The 21,247-nt window shown below is 42.6% G+C and overlaps 1 protein-coding gene across 2 annotated transcripts; it reads right to left on the reverse strand.

Annotated features, from left to right (window-relative positions):
* Window positions 1-1,616: 1,616 nt before the first annotated feature.
* On the reverse strand, window positions 1,617-20,598 carry LOC127009655 (probable chitinase 2). Of its 2 annotated transcripts, XM_050882918.1 has the most exons (10): window positions 20,457-20,598; window positions 13,749-13,891; window positions 12,341-12,484; window positions 10,322-10,453; window positions 9,438-9,689; window positions 8,837-9,022; window positions 7,819-7,950; window positions 7,242-7,409; window positions 5,938-6,008; window positions 1,617-2,194 (listed from the first exon to the last, which is right to left on the reverse strand). In XM_050882918.1, exons 1-9 carry the CDS (start codon window positions 20,506-20,508, stop codon window positions 5,961-5,963), a joined length of 1,257 nt encoding a protein of 418 aa, XP_050738875.1. In that variant the 5' UTR covers window positions 20,509-20,598; the 3' UTR covers window positions 1,617-2,194; window positions 5,938-5,960. The 2 variants fall into 2 exon arrangements, with proteins under 2 accessions (XP_050738875.1, XP_050738876.1); XM_050882919.1 differs by lacking the exon at window positions 5,938-6,008 and having other exon boundaries at window positions 20,457-20,523.
* Window positions 20,599-21,247: the final 649 nt, after the last annotated feature.

Raw genomic sequence — 21,247 nt, forward strand, 5'->3', positions numbered from 1 at the left:
TAAGCAGGATCGTCTTCCAGAAGGCGTGCCAAGTGCCCATATAGCCGGAGTTGGCGATCACAAACTAAGCAAGTAACAGACATTGATATAGTTTCACAGAGTAGTCGCTGGTTCAAGATGAAGTCATTCCAGTGATACCTCATGATCCTGCGAAGGCATTTCGTATCAAAGGCGTCGACACGCTTCTCCAAGCCATTGTTCTGTGCCCTTGTCTCACAGCCATAAAGTTAAACAGAGAGCACAAGCAACTTAAGGATGCGAATCTCTGTCCGCCTGCATAGAAATTGACAAAGACATATACTCGTACTGAGCGAGTCCATAACACCATGGGTCTAGCCAATCTGTCGAGTGACTTCCTGGTAAGACCCACCAATGTTATGTACTGCGCTACCAAGGTATGTAAAACTTACGATTCAATGCCTCAAAAAAACAATTTCTCCGCCTATCAACTCGACACAATCTTCCAAACACCTATCCCCTATTCTTCGACAACACTCTGCTGTCACCTTCTTCAACACTGAACATCCTCGGTCTATCCTAAACTCAAAATCTTAACTGGAAATTTCACATCTCTCTCACTAAATCAGCTTCCTCGAGATTGGGCGTTCTGTATCGTCTCCGCCAGTTCTTCTCCCCCGCACAGTTGCTATTCATATACAGGGGCCTTGTCCGCCCTCGTATGGAGTATGCATCTCCTTCATCTGTATTTTCCCTGCCTACGACTAGAACTCTTTCAATATTTGACGTTGACTCATTACCTGACCAAGTATATATAACTAATATATACTGAGAATATAATACCTATCAATGTATGCTATTTAGAGAATGTTACAGCCAAATAACATTTCTTGTGTGTGCAAAATATGGACACAAGCAATGAGTGTTTATTTTTCCATAAATGAATGAAAAACTAGTAGTTGGGGCATTGAAAGATTCAAGAAATTTGTAAGGAAAAGTTTCATCACGTCCTACTGCCACATTGCGAGTGCGGATGTCTGAAATTTTATATAAATAATTTGGCCCGTGGGAGTCTAAAGATGGCGGGCTGAGGGCTTCAAGCCTTGCACGGAGTTAACCAATCCATATATTTTGAGACCAGTGGTTGAGGGGGAGGGGAGGGTTGTAGGAACGTCGCTCTATCTGTGGTGGGACACTTGAATATTTTTTTTGTAATGTAAATTTCGACTTAGACCAATTCGACTTATGACCAGCCTGTCAGTCCCAAGCCCCACTAGCTATAACTCGAGGATTATCTGTAGTTATGATCAAGTTTTTATTACCTACTTGATATTTTAATTACTTGTTTTTAATCATTTCATTTGAATCAAATAAAACATACTAAAAAATGGATCTTTTCACCTGAAGTGTCATGTAATTATTAAATTAAATAAATAATTAATTAAATTAAAAATATGAAAAGTAATATAACAAGTAGTTATCTAACTAGTCCTCACGCTGAAAACATGTAAATATAATTCGCTCGCTGCAAAAGAATATAGAAAAAAATCTAAATACGTAGATACCTTCAGAGCAGTGCAAAGAATAAATCAATCAAATAAATGAATAAAAAAATCATATATTTTTTTTGCAACTTTTGAAAGGAATAAAAGTCAATAAAATTTATATTGATATTTCATTTCGAAAATGGTTCATAATTTTCTTGATGTGGGTTGTGTCCTAATTTTAACAATGAATTATTTTTTTATTATTCAACTTATTTATTTATTTATTTTCTCCGTGGCTTTATTTTTTTTTTTCCGCCCTCACTTGCCAATAATCATCAATACCGCCAATAACATCACCATCTACGTAATTTCTTCCGTTTCATTTTGGCCACATTTTTTTTTTTTTTTTTATGTGGAAAATGAAAACAAGGAAGACTCAGGTGTTTGGAGATACGGTGAGCTGGTAATGGTGAGGGTGGTAGTGTGAGTATGTAGATTATACATATGTGTGAGCAAACAAGCCTGTAGATGTATACGAGTGCGTGTGTGTGCATTCAAGGTTAGTTACTACAGTGAGCTACTTTTACGGTAAACATGTGGGGGGTATGTAGGTATGTACGTATTTCATGTACGTCTGTGTAAATCAGTGCAGGAGGCAGGAACGAAGCACACGAGGTTGTCCGAGTCACAGATGATCGACTGGGGGCTGAAGAGCGTCTAGGTGTGCAGGGCTCCTAAGCGTTGGTGATCTGTGAAGGAGGAAAGAAGTGAGTGAAACGTGAAGAGGAAGAGGTTGAAAGGGAGTTAAAGGAGAAGGATAGGAGGTTGGGGAAAGGGAAGAGAGTGGGTGGAGATTTTATTGATGGGGAGGAGAGCAGGGGAGTGAAGGGAGGAGGATAGGAGGCTGCAGGGGAGGGAAGGGGAGCTGAAGAGGAGGAAGGAGCGGAAGTGAAGGGAGGAGGAGAGTAAGGGAAGCCGGGAGGGAACATGTGGCATTAATGCAGATTGGCTGTATGGCTCATTACAGGTCGCCCTTGGGTGTTGCGATCTGGACGACCTGACGCCACTGCAGTGATGAAGAGGTTGAGGATGGAATGGAACGTTATTCAGTTGACGCAGCGAAATGACTCCTCGAAATTCAAATGAATTTATTATCTATATTTGAAGCATTGATGCATTACGCGTTTACTACTTCTGAGGAAGGTGGCGGATGACCGAAAGAAAAAAGAAAAAGAAACTGTGTCCTGTCTGTATTACGACTCGACGACTGAATAATAAAACCGTTATTTCTTGTTTTTTGTTTGTTTGTCAAAGAAGAGGAAGTAATATAATCGATTTTTTTTTTAGATACTAGATGAATTGAATCATATCCCGCGTGTCGTCTTTCCAATGTAAAGAGATTGAGTCGCTTGAGAATCATCTTGCGTCGTTGTCGTTCAGTAACTTTATGTCCAGTCCTTTCAATGGGATTTGAAGACTGCTGCATACCACGACTGTGCGGTCTTAACCATGGAATTAAATGAGATAGCATCACGTCTGGTGTTTTACACACTGGTTCCTCGATATGAACTTGAGCATATTGTTGGCCTTGTATGCTTTTTTTTTGTGATTCGCGTCGCGTGTTTCAGGTTGCTGATAGTGATGCAAGATCCTTTTCCTCCTGCTTCGCTGCAGAGGTCTCCCATTCATGATGATGTATGATTGTTTATGTTTTGACTTTGCACGCATGATTTTGCATTTTTTGCATCAATAAAAATGAACATTTTTTTTTTCCCATCATTCCGTGAATGTGAGGTCTTTCTGATGATTTCGCAGTCTCGATCTTTGTGAGGGCATCTCAGGGCATCTCCATGTCATCTGCAAGATATTGTGATTTTCAGTCCTGATTCTCCTGATTTGATATATATGATATATGATATAGAGGATGGGTCAGCACTGACCCTCCACTAGTGACTAGTGACTGGTAGTTGGTAGCCAATCGGAAGGTTGTCCGTACTCGTTGTTTTTCTGTTTTGAGCCCAATCTCAATCTCTGATCAGATTATGGCTCCGATGCGCCGCTGTCAGTCAGAGTGAGTCGAGTCGCTCGTGCGGTTACGATCGAGCTTTCTGAAAGAAGGTAGGTATATAATCACTGGGGATGGGGCATCCCAGTTCTGTATATATACCTTGGAAAAGAAGTCTATATTCGTTAGGAGCAGGTTAGGCTTTCTGAAAGCATGCTGGGTGTCGGAGATTTTATTATTTGTTTCTGAAAAAAAGTTTATTTATCTCTAATAATCTTTTTTTATTTTTGCCACTGATGTCAAAAAAACTTATGGGCCTGTAGTTTAAACGCTTTTTTTTCTTCTTTTTTGAAAAAAATCGCGTACGTTCGCCATCCAGTCAGTCTTGGGACCTTGTTTAGTTTAAGACCGGTTGAATATGGTAGGTGAGTGGTTGAGTATTTGTTGTTTAAGCTCTTCAAACTCGGGGGGACCAATATTGGGTTCTTCTTTCTTTGATGAACTTTTTCTTTTAGTTTTTTGTAAGAGTTTTTTTGATTTCGCGCGCTATTTGCTTCGCGCGTTTGCTAGGCGAATAAGAATAAGGCTGCGATAAGCTCTACTGTGTGTACTGTGTGCTGGCTTCGGCCGTAGCATTCTCATTATCCAAATTTTTTTCTTTTTTACTTTTTTTTTTATTTTTTTTTTGGTCATTCACGGTGGATCTACGTCATCCATTTTTACTCGCCTGGATTTCGTAGGCACTGTAGCCTTCTACTTGCCTTCTATTTATTTGAAGATGTTCCACGCGTTGTCGATTGTATTGTCGGTGATGCAAGTTGGTCCCCCCAGGTCGGTGGGGAAGCAGTGCACGGCTAAGTTGAAATTTAATGTTAAAGTCCCCCCCCAATTATAATGCTTTCCTCTTTGTGTTAGTGAAGAATCTCTCTTCGTGTAGAGCAGTGTCCATCGCTGCCTGTTGTTTCGGGAGGCCTAATACGGTGTTGCAAGTGTAGTTTTCTTATTATTGCGGTTATCCACATAGGTCGTCACAACAAATTTTCAGACTAGTATTGCTTGTGCTCGCTTTGCTGTTGAAGCCGGCGTAAGCGTCCCGCGTGAATCAAATAAACTGTGTCTTTCCTTCGCGAGTTCCTCCGCGTCTCTGTATTCAGCTGCAAATTCGTTAATGTGACCTCTAACCAGAGTCCCCTACAAGTCTTACAAATGGATGAGTGGTGAGAGTGGGAGTGTGGTGGCGAGGGGCGTAGGGAGGCTGGTAGAGGAGAGAGGGAAGGGGAGCCAAGGGAAGGTGGGATGGATGGGGGCGGAAGATGGTGAAGAAGAAGGGGAAGAAGATGAGAAGAAGAAGAGAAAAGAAAGAGGAGAAGAAGAAGACGAAGAAGAAGAAGAAGAAGAAGAAGAAGAAGAAGAAGAAGAAGAAGAAGAAAGAAGAAGAGAAAGAAGAAGAGAAGAAGAAGAAGAAGAAAGAAGAAGAAGAAGAAGAAGAAGAAGAAGAAGAAGAAAGAGGAGGAGGAGGAGGAGAGGGTGGTACGTGACGGATGTTCCAAGTAAAAAAAAAGAGAGAATTATCCTCGTTCGTGTTGGTTGTTTGTTGTGCCTGCCTGTAAGTCTAAGTCTAACACACACACATTCGAGTCGCTGGTTTGGTAGTGAGTGAATCGCATATTTTTTGAACAATTACAGCAATTGAAAAATTTTGTGGGCTAAGGTGAACACAAGGAGGGGAGAGGAGGCGGCTAAGTCAGTCAGTCAGGAGAGGACGGAGAGTGGCGGCTATGAGGGATGAGACCCCGTGTTTTCTGGTGGGATAAAAATTCTCGGGGGATAAAATTTTTCCTCCTTTTCAAAACAGGTGTGCTGGTATACGGGTCAAGCTTTTGTACTTCTATACGTTACAGTTTTTTTACGTTTAGTAGACACAAGAAGCTCACTGTCTTTCACTGGGTGCTGTGTTAGGTGTGTAGTTGTAATCCTACTGAGGAAAGAGAGGAAACACAAAAGTCGATATATACAACCGCTCAGCTCAGCAGGGAAGTCTCTCACTGTAAAGGTAATCCTCATAAACACTCAACACTGCGCAACACTTCAAACATTTCTGGAAGACGTACGGGCCTATTTAAGTAACGAGGAGGGAAGAGGGGAGGGAAGGGAGTGAGTCAAGAGAAGAGAGGAGGAAATTGAAGGGGAGGGAAGTGAGTGAAGGAAGGAGGGGAGGAAAGCGTTGTAGATTAATAGGGAGCAGAAGAAAGAAAAGGGAAGAAATATGAGTTTAGCTATAAAAAGGGACCAAAAAAATATGTGAAAGGATGAGGAAAAAGAGAACACACACACACACACACACACACACACACACAGATCCCCAACACCCACCCACCAATTAACCCACATACATCCCATACACATAACCATCCTCTCCTTCGTACTTCCACACACCCATCCAAACATGCTTCCCCTCCCACACACCTGTCTAATGCACGTACACACCTGGGCACACGGAGAGGTTGCCTTTACTGGATGAGGGTGGCGTCGGGGATCGAGAAACGAGTGGAAAGGTCCTGGTCGTGGAGATGGGAGGGAATGTGTGAGGAAAACAGGAAAATATGAGAGTTACCGATAAGTAGATGGTTATGACAACAGATTAACGGAACACTTATCCGTCAGAACACCAACCGAGCAATAGTTCAACTTAAACATGGATGCTACAAAGTGCTTAACATCTGACCTTGCTATTATTACTAAGTGGGGCTTAAGTATTCATTTATAGCCCCCAAAAAATCAATTTCTTCACTTAACAACTCGCCACAACCTTCCAGATATCTAATTCATATTATTTGATAACACTCAGCTGTCCCTTTCTTCTACACTAAACTTTCAAAATCTCAACTGGAAGCTTCATGTTTCATCTCTTGCTAAATCTTCTTCCTCGTTCTGTATCGCCTTCACCTGTTATGTTCTTCAATAACACACAGTTCCCCACTCAAATGCTCAACTGGAAGCTTCATATCTCATCGTAAGACTGGTTCCTTGAGATTAGGGGTTCTGTACCGCCCCTACCAAGTTCTGCACCGCCTCCACCAAGTTTTGTACCCCCAACTAAGTCCTTTGCCCCGTCCACCAAGTTCTGTACCGCCTCTACCAAGTTCTGCACCGCCTCCACCAAGTTTTGTACCCCCAACTAAGTTCTTTGTCCCGTCCACCAAGTTCTGTACCGCCTCTACCAAGTTCTGCACCGCCTCCACCAAGTTTTGTACCCCCAACTAAATTCTTTGTCCCGTTCACCAAGTTCTGTACCGCCTCTACCAAGTTCAGCATCTCCTCCACCAAGTTCTGTATCCCCCACAAAGTTCTTTACCCCGTCCACCAAGTTCTGTACCGCTTCTACCAGGTTCAGCACCACTTTCACCACGTTCTGTACCACTTCCACCAAGTTATGTACCCCTTCCACTACGTTCTGTACCCCTTCCACTAAGTTCTATACCCCTTCCACCAAGTTCTGTACCCCTTCCACCAAGTCTGTACCCTCTCCACTAAGTTCTGCATCTCCTCCACCAAGTCCAGTACCACCTCCACCAAGTTCTGTACCGCTTCCACCAAGTTCTGTACCTCCTCCACCAAGTTATGCACCCCCTCCACTAAGTTCACCACCACCTCCACCAAGTTCTGTACCTCCTTCCACCAAGATCAGTATCACCTTAACCAAGTTCCGTACCACCTCCACCAAGTTCTCCTCCTCCACCAAGCTATGTACCGCCTCCACAATGTTCTGTATCACCTCCACCAAATCTTACAATGGTAGGGTTGTCCTTTGTGATCGGCGGGAAGATGTCTCTGCCAGCGTAGGTTTCCCTCAGGGTCTTGATTAGGTTGAATTTGCGGCCACAGCTGCCCTTGAAGTCATCTGTCTCAATGCTCCACACCATCATGCCGGCCAGACCGCGACTCTTGGCGTACTTGGCCTGGCGGGAGAGGAGGAGATGTAGAAATGGGGAGGGAAGGGAAGGAGATGGTGGTAGTGCTGGAAATTGAGGAGGAGAAGGAAAAGCAATAGTAGAAGGGTACAAGAATGATAGTTTGTCGAAAGAGGGGGATGGGCAAGGTGATGGAGGAGGAAGAAGGGAAATGGGGGCTGGGTGATGGTGTTGGAAGAGGAGAAGGAGGAACAATAGTTTAATAAAAGGGGAAAGAATGATAAATTGTTGGGAGTTGGGGGTAAGGGATATGGAGAAGGAGATGGAGGAGTGAGAAGGGAAGGGAAGGAGTGGGTGTTGGTATATGGAAAAAGAATCAAAATGAGCGGAAGTGAGGGAGAAAGGAGAAGTTAGAAGGACGCACAAACCCACACTTTTAAGACGAGGATCTCCTCACCTTCGTCTGCAGAGAGTTCTGGTCGTCGTACGAACACCAGATGTTGTTGTTCGCGATGCTGTACACGTAAGGTTCGTTCATGACAGGGTCGTTCACCACAGTCCAGCCGTTGTTCTGTATGCTCTCGCAAATCTGGGGGCGTGGGAGGGTCGTGTTAGTAGAGGTTTTGTTATAGTGGTAGTTGTAAGTGTTTTCTTTGAACTTCAGTAAATTGCTCCGTCTTTTGGGTGGACTAGGTCGATTCCACGTCAATATTGTAAAGCCACTCGTCATTTACAATATGAATTAAATTCGATGACTACCTCTAACCGCTCTCCCTAAGTCATGGTGTGGGAAAACCTCACTTTTCAATTTCTGGAAACTTTCCCACACCAACCGAGCAGAGGTCAGGAAAGAAAGAGGAATGAGTGAAAAAAGCTTGTACTGGTGAAAAGTTGGAAAGATTTAGATAGGTATAGAAATAGGAAGAAAGACAAGAAGGTGAAGACATGGAAGGTGAAAATAAGGAGAGGCAAGGAAAGGAAGCTTGTAATAGAAGAAGGGTGAGAGAAATGGAAGTAGCAGAAATAGACAGAGTGGAAGTAAAAGGAAGAGAAACAAGATGAAGACATGGAAGATTTAAAAGAGGGAAAGAAAGGAGTTAAGTAGGAAAAAATAAAAGGCTTGTAACTGAAGAAGGGTGACATGGAAGTAAGAGAGACAGAGCGTAAGAAAATGGAAGAGAAACAAGAAGATGAAGACTTTGAAGGTGAGGAAGAGAGGAGGCAAGTAAAGGCAGATCCCCTTGCATTTTTCACTCCACTTAGCCTCTTAGCTATCGTCCACCTCATTCTTCACCTCACTTGGCAAACTATACATTCTTCACCTCATCACACACTCCACCTATCCTTCAAACTTTACAGAGGCCTACATATCCTTCACCTCATTCCACACCTCCCCTACCCATCAGCCCTAACAGAGTCTTACATATCTGCCCTTCACTTTATCCCACACCCCACACATTCTATATAATCTTTACCTCATTGTACCCCAAGAATCCGGCCTGATTTGTGTATGGTCCTGCGGCCCCTGGCTGGCTGGCGGGGGCGCGGTAGCCGGTGTTGAGGCTGCTGCTCAGGGTCCAGCAGCGGCCATACAGGGGTACTCCTTGGGATATCTTGTTGGCAGGCATTCCCTGGCTAATCCAGTAGTTGACGGCGTAGTCCTGAAGGAGAGTTGTCTTTAGAAGTCCTGAAGAAGAGTTTTATATAGAATTCTTGAAGGCGAGATTAGTTTAAAATTCCTGAAGGACATATTAGTTTATAAGAAGAGGAAATAAAGAGAGGGAAGAATAAACAATAGATGTCTGTAAGGTTTTGTTGATCCAGTAGTTGATGGCAAAGTTCTGAAGTAGAGGGACGTGGGTAGAAGGTGTAGGACTTGGGATGGTGTTCTTGGATGTCGGGGCATACCTCAGGATGTGATATGATGTGGGATAAGTGGGGGAATAATTCAGGACGGTTTAAAATGTGGTGGGAGGTCCATAGTATGAAATCTAGGGTCTTGGTATGCAATTTTTGATCCTTAGTATGAAATTTCGGTAGTTACCATACAGTTTATGTCCTTCGGGTGTAACTTACCTGGTTAAGATACGCATTGGCTCCAATATCGTTAGGCTGGCCATAGAGTGCGGAATGATGTTGGGTTTCGGGCTCCCAGGCTCCATGGAAGTCGTAGGTCATCAGGTTCAGGAGGTCGAGGTTCTGGGCCACGCCGGGGACGTCATAAGCCGCGTCAATAGTGTTCTTCCCAGCGGACACAGCAGCGCTCAGCATCATCCCGTTGGCGTGCAGGGCGGCCTTCAGCTCAGACAACAGCAGGACGAAGTTGGCCTGGAAAGTGTTGTTGGGTGGGGCTGTTAGTGGTGGAGGTTTGGTGAAAGGTGAAATTTGGAGAGTGTGATGGAGGGTGAAGACTGTTTGGTAGTGGGGTTGTTTGTGGTAGTTGCTGCGGATGTTGATGCATGCTGTAGGGTAGGTATTTGGGTTGTCACTGTTGGGTGTGGTGAGTAATGAAGGCTTTTTGGTTGGTAGTTCGGTTATTAGTGGTGGCTGTGGCAGGTTATGATGGCTGTTATGTGAGTAGCTGGGTTGTTCGCAGTGGGTGTTGGGGTCTGTTAGTTGGGTTGTTAGTGATCAATGTAGTCAGTGTTATAGGGTGTTGGGTGTGTGGAGGACAAGTAAGGATGTGGAGATGAAAAGAAGAAGCGTATTTTAGTTACCTTCATCGTAATTCGGTAAGCTTACTACTACGCTTCATTTCCTATCATCCTCATACTTCTTCTTATCCTTCTCCTCTTACTCTCCTCCTCCTCCTCCTCCTCCTCCTCCTCCTCTTGAATCATTTAATATCTTCCTTCTTCACGATTTAGTATCATGTTACTCTTAAATATTCTTTATTTGGCTAATATCTTACCTAACATCTACGCCTTACTTCTCCTCCTCCTCCTCCTCCTCCTCCTCACCTTGTCCGCGGGGGCGCCTCCCCTCTGGGTCGGGTACTCCCAGTCAAGGTCAAGACCGTCAAAGTTGTGTTTCTTCAGCAGCGCGATGGCGGACTTCACGAAGATCTCCCTGGCGGCTGGATTTGCTGCCATCTGCCGGTCGAAAGAAGAGCCGATGTGTCTCATGATGGGAATAATTTGTTTGGGTTTAATAGGAGGCTTAAGTTGCACCGGTGTAACTAATGCCCGGTTTAAGATAGGTCAGTTTATTTAAGACTGGATGTACATGCGAGAGTAGTTAATATCGGGTGTAAGATATGTCAGTTTGCCTAGTGGTGGCTGTACAATGCGAGGGTGTAAGATATGTCAGTTTGCCTAATGGTGGCTGTACAGTGAGGAGGTGTAGATACGTCAGTTTTGCTAAATGGTGGCTGTACAGTGCGGAGGTGTAAAATACGTCAGTTGGTGTAAGATACGTCAGTTTGCCTAATGGTGGCTGTACAATGCGAGGGTGTAAGATACGTCAGTTTGCCTAATGGTGGCTGTACAATGCGAGGGTGTAAGATACGTCAGTTTGCCTAATGGTGGCTGTACAATGCGAGGGTGTAAGATACGTCAGTTTACCTAATGGTGGCTGTACAATGCGAGGGTGTAAGATACGTCAGTTTGCCTAATGGTGGCTGTGCAAAGGTGTAAGATACGTCAGTTTACCTAATGGTGGCTGTACAGTGCGAGGGTGTAAGATACGTCAGTTTGCCTAATGGTGGCTGTACAGTGCGAGGGTGTAAGATACGTCAGTTTGCCTAATGGTGGCTGTACAATACGAGGGTGTACGATACGTCAGTTTACCTAATGGTGGCTGTACAGTGCGAGGGTGTAAGATACGTCAGTTTACCTAATGGTGGCTGTACAAAGGTGTAAGATACGTCAGTTTACCTAATGGTGGCTGTACAATGCGAGGGTGTAAGATACGTCAGTTTACCTAATGGTGGCTGTACAATGCGAGGATGTAAGATACGTCAGTTTCCCTAATGGTGGCTGTGGAAAGGTGTAAGATACGTCAGTTTGCCTAATGGTGGCTGTACAATGCGAAGGTATAACTGGCCGCGATGCCACGAACATATGAGTGGCGAAGTCGGGGGTTTGATGCGACGTTGTAAATACTTAGGATGGCTGTGTGATTGGATGTTCTTAATGGTGAGTGTAAGATACGATGGTGTAAGTATTTATGATGATTCTAAGTTGGAATGTGACTTACTATGCTCGAAAGATATGAAGGTAGAATTCATATTGGACATGACACTCGCCGTTGAAACATAGGAGTAACACAGCTTCGGGCGGACGCAAGAAAATTACAATGTCGTTACTGATGGTGTATGGAAATTTTGGAATGACTGACTACCTCTCCTTGATACTACTACTACTGCTACTGCTACTACTACTATTACTACTACTACTACTACTACTACTACTACTACTACTATTACTACTACTACTACTGCTACTGCTACTACTACTACTACTACTACTACTACTACTACTACTACTACTACTACTACTACTACTACTACTACTACTACTACTACTACTACTACTGCTACTACTACTATTACTACTACTACTACTACTACTACTACTACTACTACTACTACTACTACTACTACTACTACTACTACTACTACATTAATATTTCTACTGCTGCTGCTGCTGTTTGAGTCAGGTTGAAGAGGCGGCGTCATATTAATTTAAATGTTTGATTTAAGACGCCATGATGTGCTGCTTTAACTTATTCAAGGCGGGAGAAGCTTGAGTAGTAGCAGTAGTAGTAGTAGTAGTAGTAGTTGTAGAAAAAAGTAGTGCAATAATAAAAGCAGCAGCAGAATCAGAAATAACAGAACTTGCTAAATGATACCAATAATAAAAACTCAATCAACCGCCTCCCTTCATTCCCCTCTCCCCTTCCCACTCCCCATACTTCCCTCTCCCCTTTCAAACCCCAGTTTTATCTTGGGGTAATTCCCAAAACCGCCACAACCTTACCGCGGAGTACTTAGCTGAGCCTTCGTTCCATCCACCGACTGCCAACAGAGTCACCAAGCTAGGGTTCATCTCCTTGAGCCCCGTGAACCGATCATAGGCGCATCTCCCGTAGTTATCGCAGAGGTCATTCCAGGGATCCAGCACCTGTGTGGATAAGAAAAGGTGTAAAGAGGTGTGAGGGGGAGTGGAAGTACGGCAGATAATAGTAACTGGGATGGGGGCACGTAATGGAGGGTGGCACGTAAGACAGATAATAATTGGAGGCGAAGAAAACATGGGAAAGGTGTAATTGACTGGAATAGATACAAGTATGGGCAGTGGAAAGGTGTAAGACAGATGCTTGGAGGCGAAGACGAAGTGGGAAAAGTAATGAAATGGGATGAAGTGTAGAAGGGGAAAATAGATCTACGACAAGTGTTAGGAGGCGAAGAAAAGGGAGAAAAGGTGCAATTGACTGGAATAGGTAAGGTTTGTGAAGAGAAAAACTGTAAGACGGATGCTTTGGAGGCGAATAAATATGGGAAAGGAGTAACTGACTGATCGGAATAGACCAGATGTAATAGTGGAAAAAAAGTGAAGGAAAGGTGTTAGAAGAATGGGATTGAGCTGGGAAGGGTGAGAGTTTGGGGCATTAAAAAAAAAAAAAAGGAACGTTATTATGGATAAGATGGAGCAGAAATTACATGGTTTACCGTTTACCGTTGATGAGGTTTCAGGCCCCGCTCCACTGACACAGGTGTTTGTAATGGAGCAGGTGTTAATTGGTGATCAAACAGGTGTTGAAGATGTAAGGGATTGGAGCAGTGCCGAGGTGTGGAAAGGAGGTAAAGGCGGTGTTGATAATTAGGACTGAGACAGGTGTGCTCAGATGTAAGATGTAAATAGGCATCAAAGGAAAGTACAGGTGAAGCCGACATAAATGGTAATTGGAATTGATACAGGTGTGGGATGAGAAAATTGCAAAACACACACACACACACACACACACACACACACACACACACACACACACACACACACACACACACACACACACACACACACACACACACACACACACACACACACACACACACACACACACACATACACGAGATTGAAGCTACTTTCCACACGTTAGAAAGACACAAATAAAACTAGTGATGAATCAAAAACGAAAATGGAAAAAAGATCAAAACAGTAAAATAGTTAGGGTCAAAACATATTGTACGTCTTGAGATCATAAGAAGAAATAATTTGTTTGAAGTTAAAAAAAAAAGAGAAAAGAAAAGAACATGGAGGAGGAGGAGGAGAAGGAGGAAGTAGATAAATAGGAACAAGTAGAAAAATGTAAAAGGAAAGAGGAATATTAATAGAACGAGGAACAGACAATTTTTCTCTCTCGATCTCGCTCTCTTTCTCTCGTCACCTTAATCTTGTTGTCGTCGGTCAGGCCAGCGAAGCTATAGATGAGGTGGGAACACCTGAAGGGATCGATGTTCTCCACGTCAAACTTGCCGTGTCCTGGGCGGTACACGGCCCATGACCCGAAGTAACACACCGTCACGCCCTCTGCCGCCCCGGATACAACGAAGGGTTAGGTTAGTTTCTGCTAAGGTGGGTTGGGTTACGAATGGTTGGTTTAGGATGTATTTTGTTGCAGATTTGCTTATTTACGTCAGATGGAGAGTATAAATCGTAGCAGCACACCATCACTCCCTCTGCCGCCCAGCATTTTCATACATTACATGAGAGGTTAGGTTAGTTTCCGCTAGGGTGGGTCGAGTTACGAAGGATTTGTTTTGGAGGCATTAGTTTAGTTTACAATAGTTCAACACCATAAAGCGTACACCATCACACCCTCTGTGTCAAGGATACAACTCTAGGCTAGACGAGTGGTTGTTTAATTTAGAGAAATATACAGGTAAATAAGAAAACGAACTTGGAAAGGGTGTCAGTTTATCAAGTTCCTGCCGGGGAAGAAAATATCATTATCAGGTTTAATTTTTGCCACTCCGGAAGCTCATATGTAAAATAGAAAAATCAAATACTTGGCGTAGGCAGGAAAACACCCCAAACGGATGTAAGCCATTCCCGGTGAGGCATATATGGGAGACGAGAGGGTGCTGCAAGTTCACCAAAGACTGACCCTCCTGTGTCCTCACTTTCCGTTTCCCTATTGCCTCATTTACACCAGAGAGTAGTTCAGTATACAGTGGAGCCTCGGTCTACGAACTTAATTCCTTCCTGAAGGCCGTTCGTCACCCGAAATGTTCGTAAACCGAAGCTATTTTCCCCATAGAAATCAATGTAAAATGGATTAATTCGTTCCTGGGCCCCAGTTGATTGCTTTTTTATATTTTTACAACAGTACTTGGTGCACAAGTTCATAACACAAAACCAATGGATATCAATAAATCTAACACAAAAAGAGAGGAATTCAATACTAAGCTGATAAAATATAGACAAAAACTTAATTTAATTTTACCGTACCTGTACGGAGGAGAATTGACGGCGCAATAGGCGGTGTCACACTGGCCGTTTTCCTCCAACCGTTGGTTCCATCCGTAAGGATGGAACCAACGGTTGTGGGTACGAGCAACCACTCGGCTGTATGTAAACAAGCAGACGACGGCAGTGGCTGAGGAGTGAGGAGCAGTGGAAGATGGCATACTATAATATAAGAGACTCGCAAAGTGGACTGGCAGAGCTACTTTGTATACTATTTAATTGACAAGATAAGAGAACACCCCGTGCTGTGGGATCACAGTTCAATATATATATATATATATATATATATATATATATATATATATATATATATATATATATATATATATATATATATATATATATATATATATATATATATATATATGTATAATCTGCTGTCCTCCTGTCTCCTTTGAGCAAAGGAATCATTCGGTACTCGGTTTACTTGGTTTTGAAGAGCAATCAAAACCGAATTAGTCGGTTTGCAGAAAGTACTTTGTTTCCCCATCACTACCAACTGACGGTCTCCCGCCGATAATCCCGGCTTGTCGCCCCACGATGTTGTCGGCTTGCGTGTTCGTAGCTTGTGACACCGTTCGTCACCCGAGACGTCTTCTGTTCGGAAAATTTGTTCGTGAACCGATTTGTTTGTGATGAGAGGCGTTTGTGACCCGAGGTTCCACTGTACTCTCTAAAGACAAATTATCTTACCTTCCACGCCAAACTACGTTCACTCTACACACACACACACACACACACACACACACACACACACACACCATTTCCTCACCTTTTTTCAAACATTTATATTTTCTTTTATTGGAGCAGTGATTAGCGCAATTTTCTTACTGTTGTTATTTGCCGTTAAGTAAAAAAAAGAAGTAAAGTTGGGGTCGAATTTAAGTTTTCTGGAGCAACAAAAAGGTAAGTCCAGTGATGCTCCCTCGAGTATTGGGGAATCTATAAACCTCCGGGCAGGTGTGTGTGTGTGTGTGTGTGTGTGTGTGTGTGTGTGTGTGTGTGTGTGTGTGTGTGTGTGTGAAGCAATTTTAGCTAGAACTTTGTGTAATTACTAACAACAACCTGGTGTGGGGGGGAAGTTAGTGGTTTCGTCGTCTTTTTTCTTTTTTTTTTTTTTTTAGTGCTTGCGGTGCTCTTCTTGGATGCGTGAGATAGATGGAGCTGTTGATGTTGTCGTTTTGTGCCAATTCCTTTAAATCAGCCATCTATACTTGGAAACCTTTCTTCTTCATTATATTGTTTCAAGATTAAAATAAGAAAAATCATTAATACCCAGTTTCACAATCACCAAATATTAATTTATCAGTATGCAACTAAGATCAGTTTTAATATTGACAATGTTTCTCTTTATGCACTTTAGCCCGATTTCAATACTATCACATTCATTTTCTTCCTTCAACTTCTTCTCGTACATCTTAGACCAGAGTTTCACATGCATTATTTACCGTTTACCGTTTACCGTTGATGAGGTTTCAGGCCTCGCTCCACCGCTAGTGCATCGTTCTGCGAGGGCCGTCAACAATTACGATGTTAGCCTCGATAATAATCCTCGATGCACTTATTCAAAACATCGTAGTGAGTGAGTCTTGATTGCTTTCATGAATAGTCTACTGATGTCCTTTTAATAAACTTTGCATCATTATAGTCACTTGGCCGTGTTTGGGTTCGCACTAATTTATTTGAAATTCACTGAACATTTAACACACAATTTGTCTGATTATAAACACTTATTAATACCCATTATCGGTTATGTTACGAATTCTATCAATTTCGGTTTGAAGAACTACACAACACTGGCCATTCGCTGAGTGGTTGATTTCAGGCTTCTTGTACCTCACACAATTTATGCATTTCTTCTCAGCCACGGCGCACTCCTTTGATTTATGATTGCCAGCGCATTTGAAACATTTTTGGGCTTCTCCATTGGTCTTGGCAGTACAGTTGGCCTCAAGATGGCCATATCTCTGACAATGGTAACATATAATTGCATGGTATCTGTCTCTCAGTGTATCTTCCCCATTCTAATTTTAACTTGTCATGATTCTTGTAAATCAGCTCTCTCACAGTTGGGTCGCACCTCAAAATGTAGTGCATCGTGCCGCCAGCTGCAGGCTTACTAAAAATCAGCTCAATCTTATTCTCAACACCCTGAATTGTGTGTACGAACACATTGAGGTCTAAGATGGTCTCCTTTATTTTTTCTTGTTCTCTTTATGCACATTGCATATCATGATCTTTGGTTTCATCTCTCCAACACTCTTGGTACTAATTCGCTCAACAGACTCCAATTTTTGAGCAGCCTCAGCCCTTGTGTTCTCATTATCAAAGTTTATGACAATATTACCTCCATTTGTGAATCTTGAATCAGTTATTTGAATACCTTCAATGCCTGGGAGACTTCATCCTTCATATCCGTTGCCTTCTTTTCCCGGGTAGAAGCTTTCACAACTAGGAAATTTTTCTTCACCTCTTCTCTTCTCTCTTCGCCACCTTAGTCCAACTAAGATTTGCTTTGTCTCACGAAGCGCGTCAGGAACTGATCCCAGCTCCTCCTGCATCTTCTCAGCCCTTGAATCAACCTCATCTTTAACCACAGATATTTCTTTAGATAATTCTTGCTGGAATTCATCCAATTTCTCCACAATTTTGGTTGCCAGAGACGCTTTATGGAGGCATGGGGTGCAAATCTAATTAATTTTAGGTATATTATACTGCTTAATTTCAGACAAATGAGCACACTTCACATGACACCATTTAGGGCACAAACAGCATCCAATCCACTTCTCGCCTGTGAAATCCTCACAAACGTAACACAAATCCCTTACGCTCTTGACCCTGGCAGCCATGTCGACAAAGCACTTTCCGCGTGGAGCAAGACGCAACACATCCGATCACAGCCACGACCACTCACTCACTGCATGATGCTTGATGCCTCGTGCTGGGCAAATACTATCTCAAGACCGGTTTATTAGAGGTACTATAGGCAGCCAAAAGAGTAATCGCATCTCAGTACAAGAAGTATTACAAAAACGATCTAAAATAAACGCCACTTACATTAAACAATGCCTATCCTCAAGCGCCTCCATGGAGTAGTGGTTAGCGTGCCTGACTACGACTCCGCGGGCACGGGTTCGAATCCCTGCCCACAGGCCTAAACGTAACCTGTTAACTGCGTGGGCGACTACCCACCTACGAAAATAAATTGTCCACCCACTAAATTAATTTCTCCCAAAAGGTAAAAAAAGAACAAAAATGGGGGAATGACAGTAACTTTGGGGTTTGCGTCATTGTTCTATGTATACCTTGGCATTACGCTGCCATATGCACGAATCTCACTGGCTACACACACACACACGTATACGTATGCATATATATACATACATATATAGTATCATTATAATGTGTGTGCATGTTTCACAAGAAAAGTGATCATTTTATACTATGTCCAGCTTCTGACTTCTGAGTGTTCAGACGGTGTTAACAGTTGGACAAGTAAAGACGTGTGACTCGCTAGTGTCCTTGATTTTCGTCAGTCAGCTCGCTATATAGCCTACAGTCTACTACAAATTATTACAAGCCTTATCACTTATGTAATAACCCTGCTAATTCATGGGTGTCGATTGTGGGGGGGACATGTCCCCCTCATTTTTCAGACTGAGGGGGATAGAGTATCCTTCCCCCCCCCCCCCCCCACACACTCACACACACTTTTCATGGTAAGCTGTCCATTACTAATGTGTAATAATCAAGTCAACACTTAATTATAAAATGTCACGTAAGAAAAAATGAGGCTTATTAATTATTAACTCAGTAATAAAAAAAAATTACCAGCCCCCACCCACTAAAAAATTCTTAGGTTTGGCCCTGCCTGCCCAGGCAGTCGGCGTCCAGCTCATCCAGCTGTTAACACTCCCTTTCGAGTTGTCCCGTGTCCCGTGTCCCGGGGTAATGGACTTTTACCACTGAGGTATAAAGAATGGAGTCGACTCTAGTCCCTAACCTGTGAAGCCGCTTAACTGTCATTTCTCTCGCCGTCAGGATGGCGAATACCTGTCATGTGTCAGGTGTTAGTCAGGTCAGGTTCGTCAAGTCACAGTCAACCTGGATTTCCGCGGTGTGGAATCATCATAGTAAACTCATTTTTTGTTTAGCTATGAGACCATTATAATATTGCTAATCAAAGCTGTTGCTGAGACCTATTTACAGGCGAGGTATTCCTTTGCAGGAAAACAGTTTACAGACAAGAACACTGTTCTCTATAAGCTGTTTAAAGTAGGAATACGATGAATATGTTGCGCTGGTTAGTGGCTGATAAACATGTAAGTAGGTAAAGAAACATCAGTGAAGTGTTGGTGTAATAAGCTTCCGAAATCTCAAAGTTGGTTTCTGTTATATTAGTATTTACGAACCAAATCTATCACAGCAATAAGTGTACGATAATAAGAAAACAATACCGTCATAATGAATAAGACGAGGTCTAACGGTAGTAACTAAGGTGGTGGGCGTGAGTTGTCACCTGGGTATCCGCTATATTGATGTCGAGTAAAATGACAGTACAGCGGCTTCACCTCACTCCCTTGGATTAGCACGCCATGCAGCCTCCACCCTTCCCTCCATAATTCTTACCCACCACAGGCTCAAATGGCCGTCAGTACGGAGATGAGCATCGCAGCCACGCGCAGCCATAAAATATGCACCAACTTTATCCTACCCTAATTATCATTCGCTCATTTAATATTGCATCGTTCATATAGCAGCCGATAAAATTTGGGACAGCTGTATCAAATTATCCAGCTCAATGTTGTTAACTTTCGCGTTCTGAATCTAGAAAATATAACTGCCAACATAATTGCTCTTTAAATGACACTCTCTTAAGCAGGTGTAGAGGTAAGAAATATTTAGGCGTTTTAGTGAACTATGATCTCCCTCCAATAAACTAGTGATTTAACTCTAGGAATCACTCAGTCAGGGTACTGGGTTATATTTCAATTGTAAGCAAGAGAAGCGAGAGGCGCTGAAGTCATCCTCAAGCAATATTTAATATTATTTTGACCTCATCTTGATTGTGTCTTGTTTTCCTATATATCAACATGTTAAAATCTATACAGAGAATGTGACAAAGGTGATTCGTGAGTTGAGATACTTGCCGATTAAGGATAGTCTTAAACGTTTAATTTACATCGTTTAGAAAGGCAAAAGATGCGGCAGAATTTTATTACATTTAACAAATGGATAAAGGAAAAGTTTTATAAGGGTAATGTTACTGGTTTTAGGAGACCCGGGTATAGGGCACGTAGTAGGGTTTAAATTAAAAAGATTCGTATTCTGTGTGAGTGTTCATGTGGTGAGAGTAAACGACAAGGGCGCATTCAAGGAAAAGATAAATTATTCTATGGATGAGGAGGATGGTGATGGTAGGTCTGCATCTTTCTTGAGTTCTTGAGTCAGTTGTGTACAAGAAGGAGGACTGCTTGCCTACCTGCCCATTAGCACCTCCATAACAGTACATTTTTACTTGTGAGGACAAGGGTAACAGACTAGTGTTTGTACGGGAAGGGTTGGTCGTCAGTGTATCGCTCTGTCTGTCTACCTGTTCACACTCAACACAGCTGTGCATTTTTACCTGTGAGGGCGAGTGAGGCCAGGGCGGCGACGAAAAGAGGCAGAGTGTTCATGGTTGGAGATGAACTGGAGGTTGGTGCTCTGCCTTACCTGGCCTCTCTCACCTGCTTTTATACTTCCACACGGGGCCAAGTGAGTGGGCGTATCTCCACCTGTGACTCACTCACCCCCATATTATCTCTCTCTCTCTCTCTCTCTCTCTCTCTCTCTCTCTCTCTCTCTCTCTCTCTCTCTCTCTCTCTCTCTCTCTCTCTCTCTCTCTCTCTATATCTCTATATATATATATATATATATATATATATATATATATATATATATATATATATATATATATATATATATATATATATATATATATATATAAAACTTTTTTTTCATTTTTATTTTGTATTTTTATTGCAGCTGAACATTATAGATAGCAATATAGGGCACTATAAAAAATATAAATTGATATCAATATGAACCTTAGGATAAGTATTTATCCCTACCATGACGTCTACCAAAAATATCAGTTATGAATTCTGTGTTCAGCTAGTTTACAAAATTCCTTTCAGTATTCAATTTTGCTGGGCTAGAAAGTCTTTCTTATCCCAGTGTTGATCGGAGGTATGGCTTTAGCCTTGGAAGACATGAGAACGATCTCTGCTGAACATGATGTTGCTGGGAAGGTGGCTAGTATCTTGGCTGATGTTGAGAAGTGGGGCAAAGTAGAAGACAAAGAATTGGAATCGAAGAACTTAACGATTTCACTTGCAGTTTTAGGCTGACAATCAGTTTCAAGGTTTTGATAAA

The sequence above is a fragment of the Eriocheir sinensis genome, chromosome 41, assembly GCF_024679095.1.
Source record: "Eriocheir sinensis breed Jianghai 21 chromosome 41, ASM2467909v1, whole genome shotgun sequence".
NCBI lineage: Eukaryota > Metazoa > Arthropoda > Malacostraca > Decapoda > Varunidae > Eriocheir > Eriocheir sinensis.

Excerpts from the sequence above, each read along its gene's own strand:
- LOC127009655 (XM_050882918.1), bottom strand. The coding sequence starts at position 20,508 with ATGAACACTCTGCCTCTTTTCGTCGCCGCCCTGGCCTCACTCGCCCTC. Across the intron at positions 9,690-10,321 it reads GAGGCGCCCCCGCGGACAAG|GCCAACTTCGTCCTGCTGTT; the intron begins GTGAGGAGGAGG and ends AACACTTTCCAG. Across the intron at positions 7,410-7,818 it reads AGAACTCTCTGCAGACGAAG|GCCAAGTACGCCAAGAGTCG; the intron begins GTGAGGAGATCC and ends CTCTCCCGCCAG.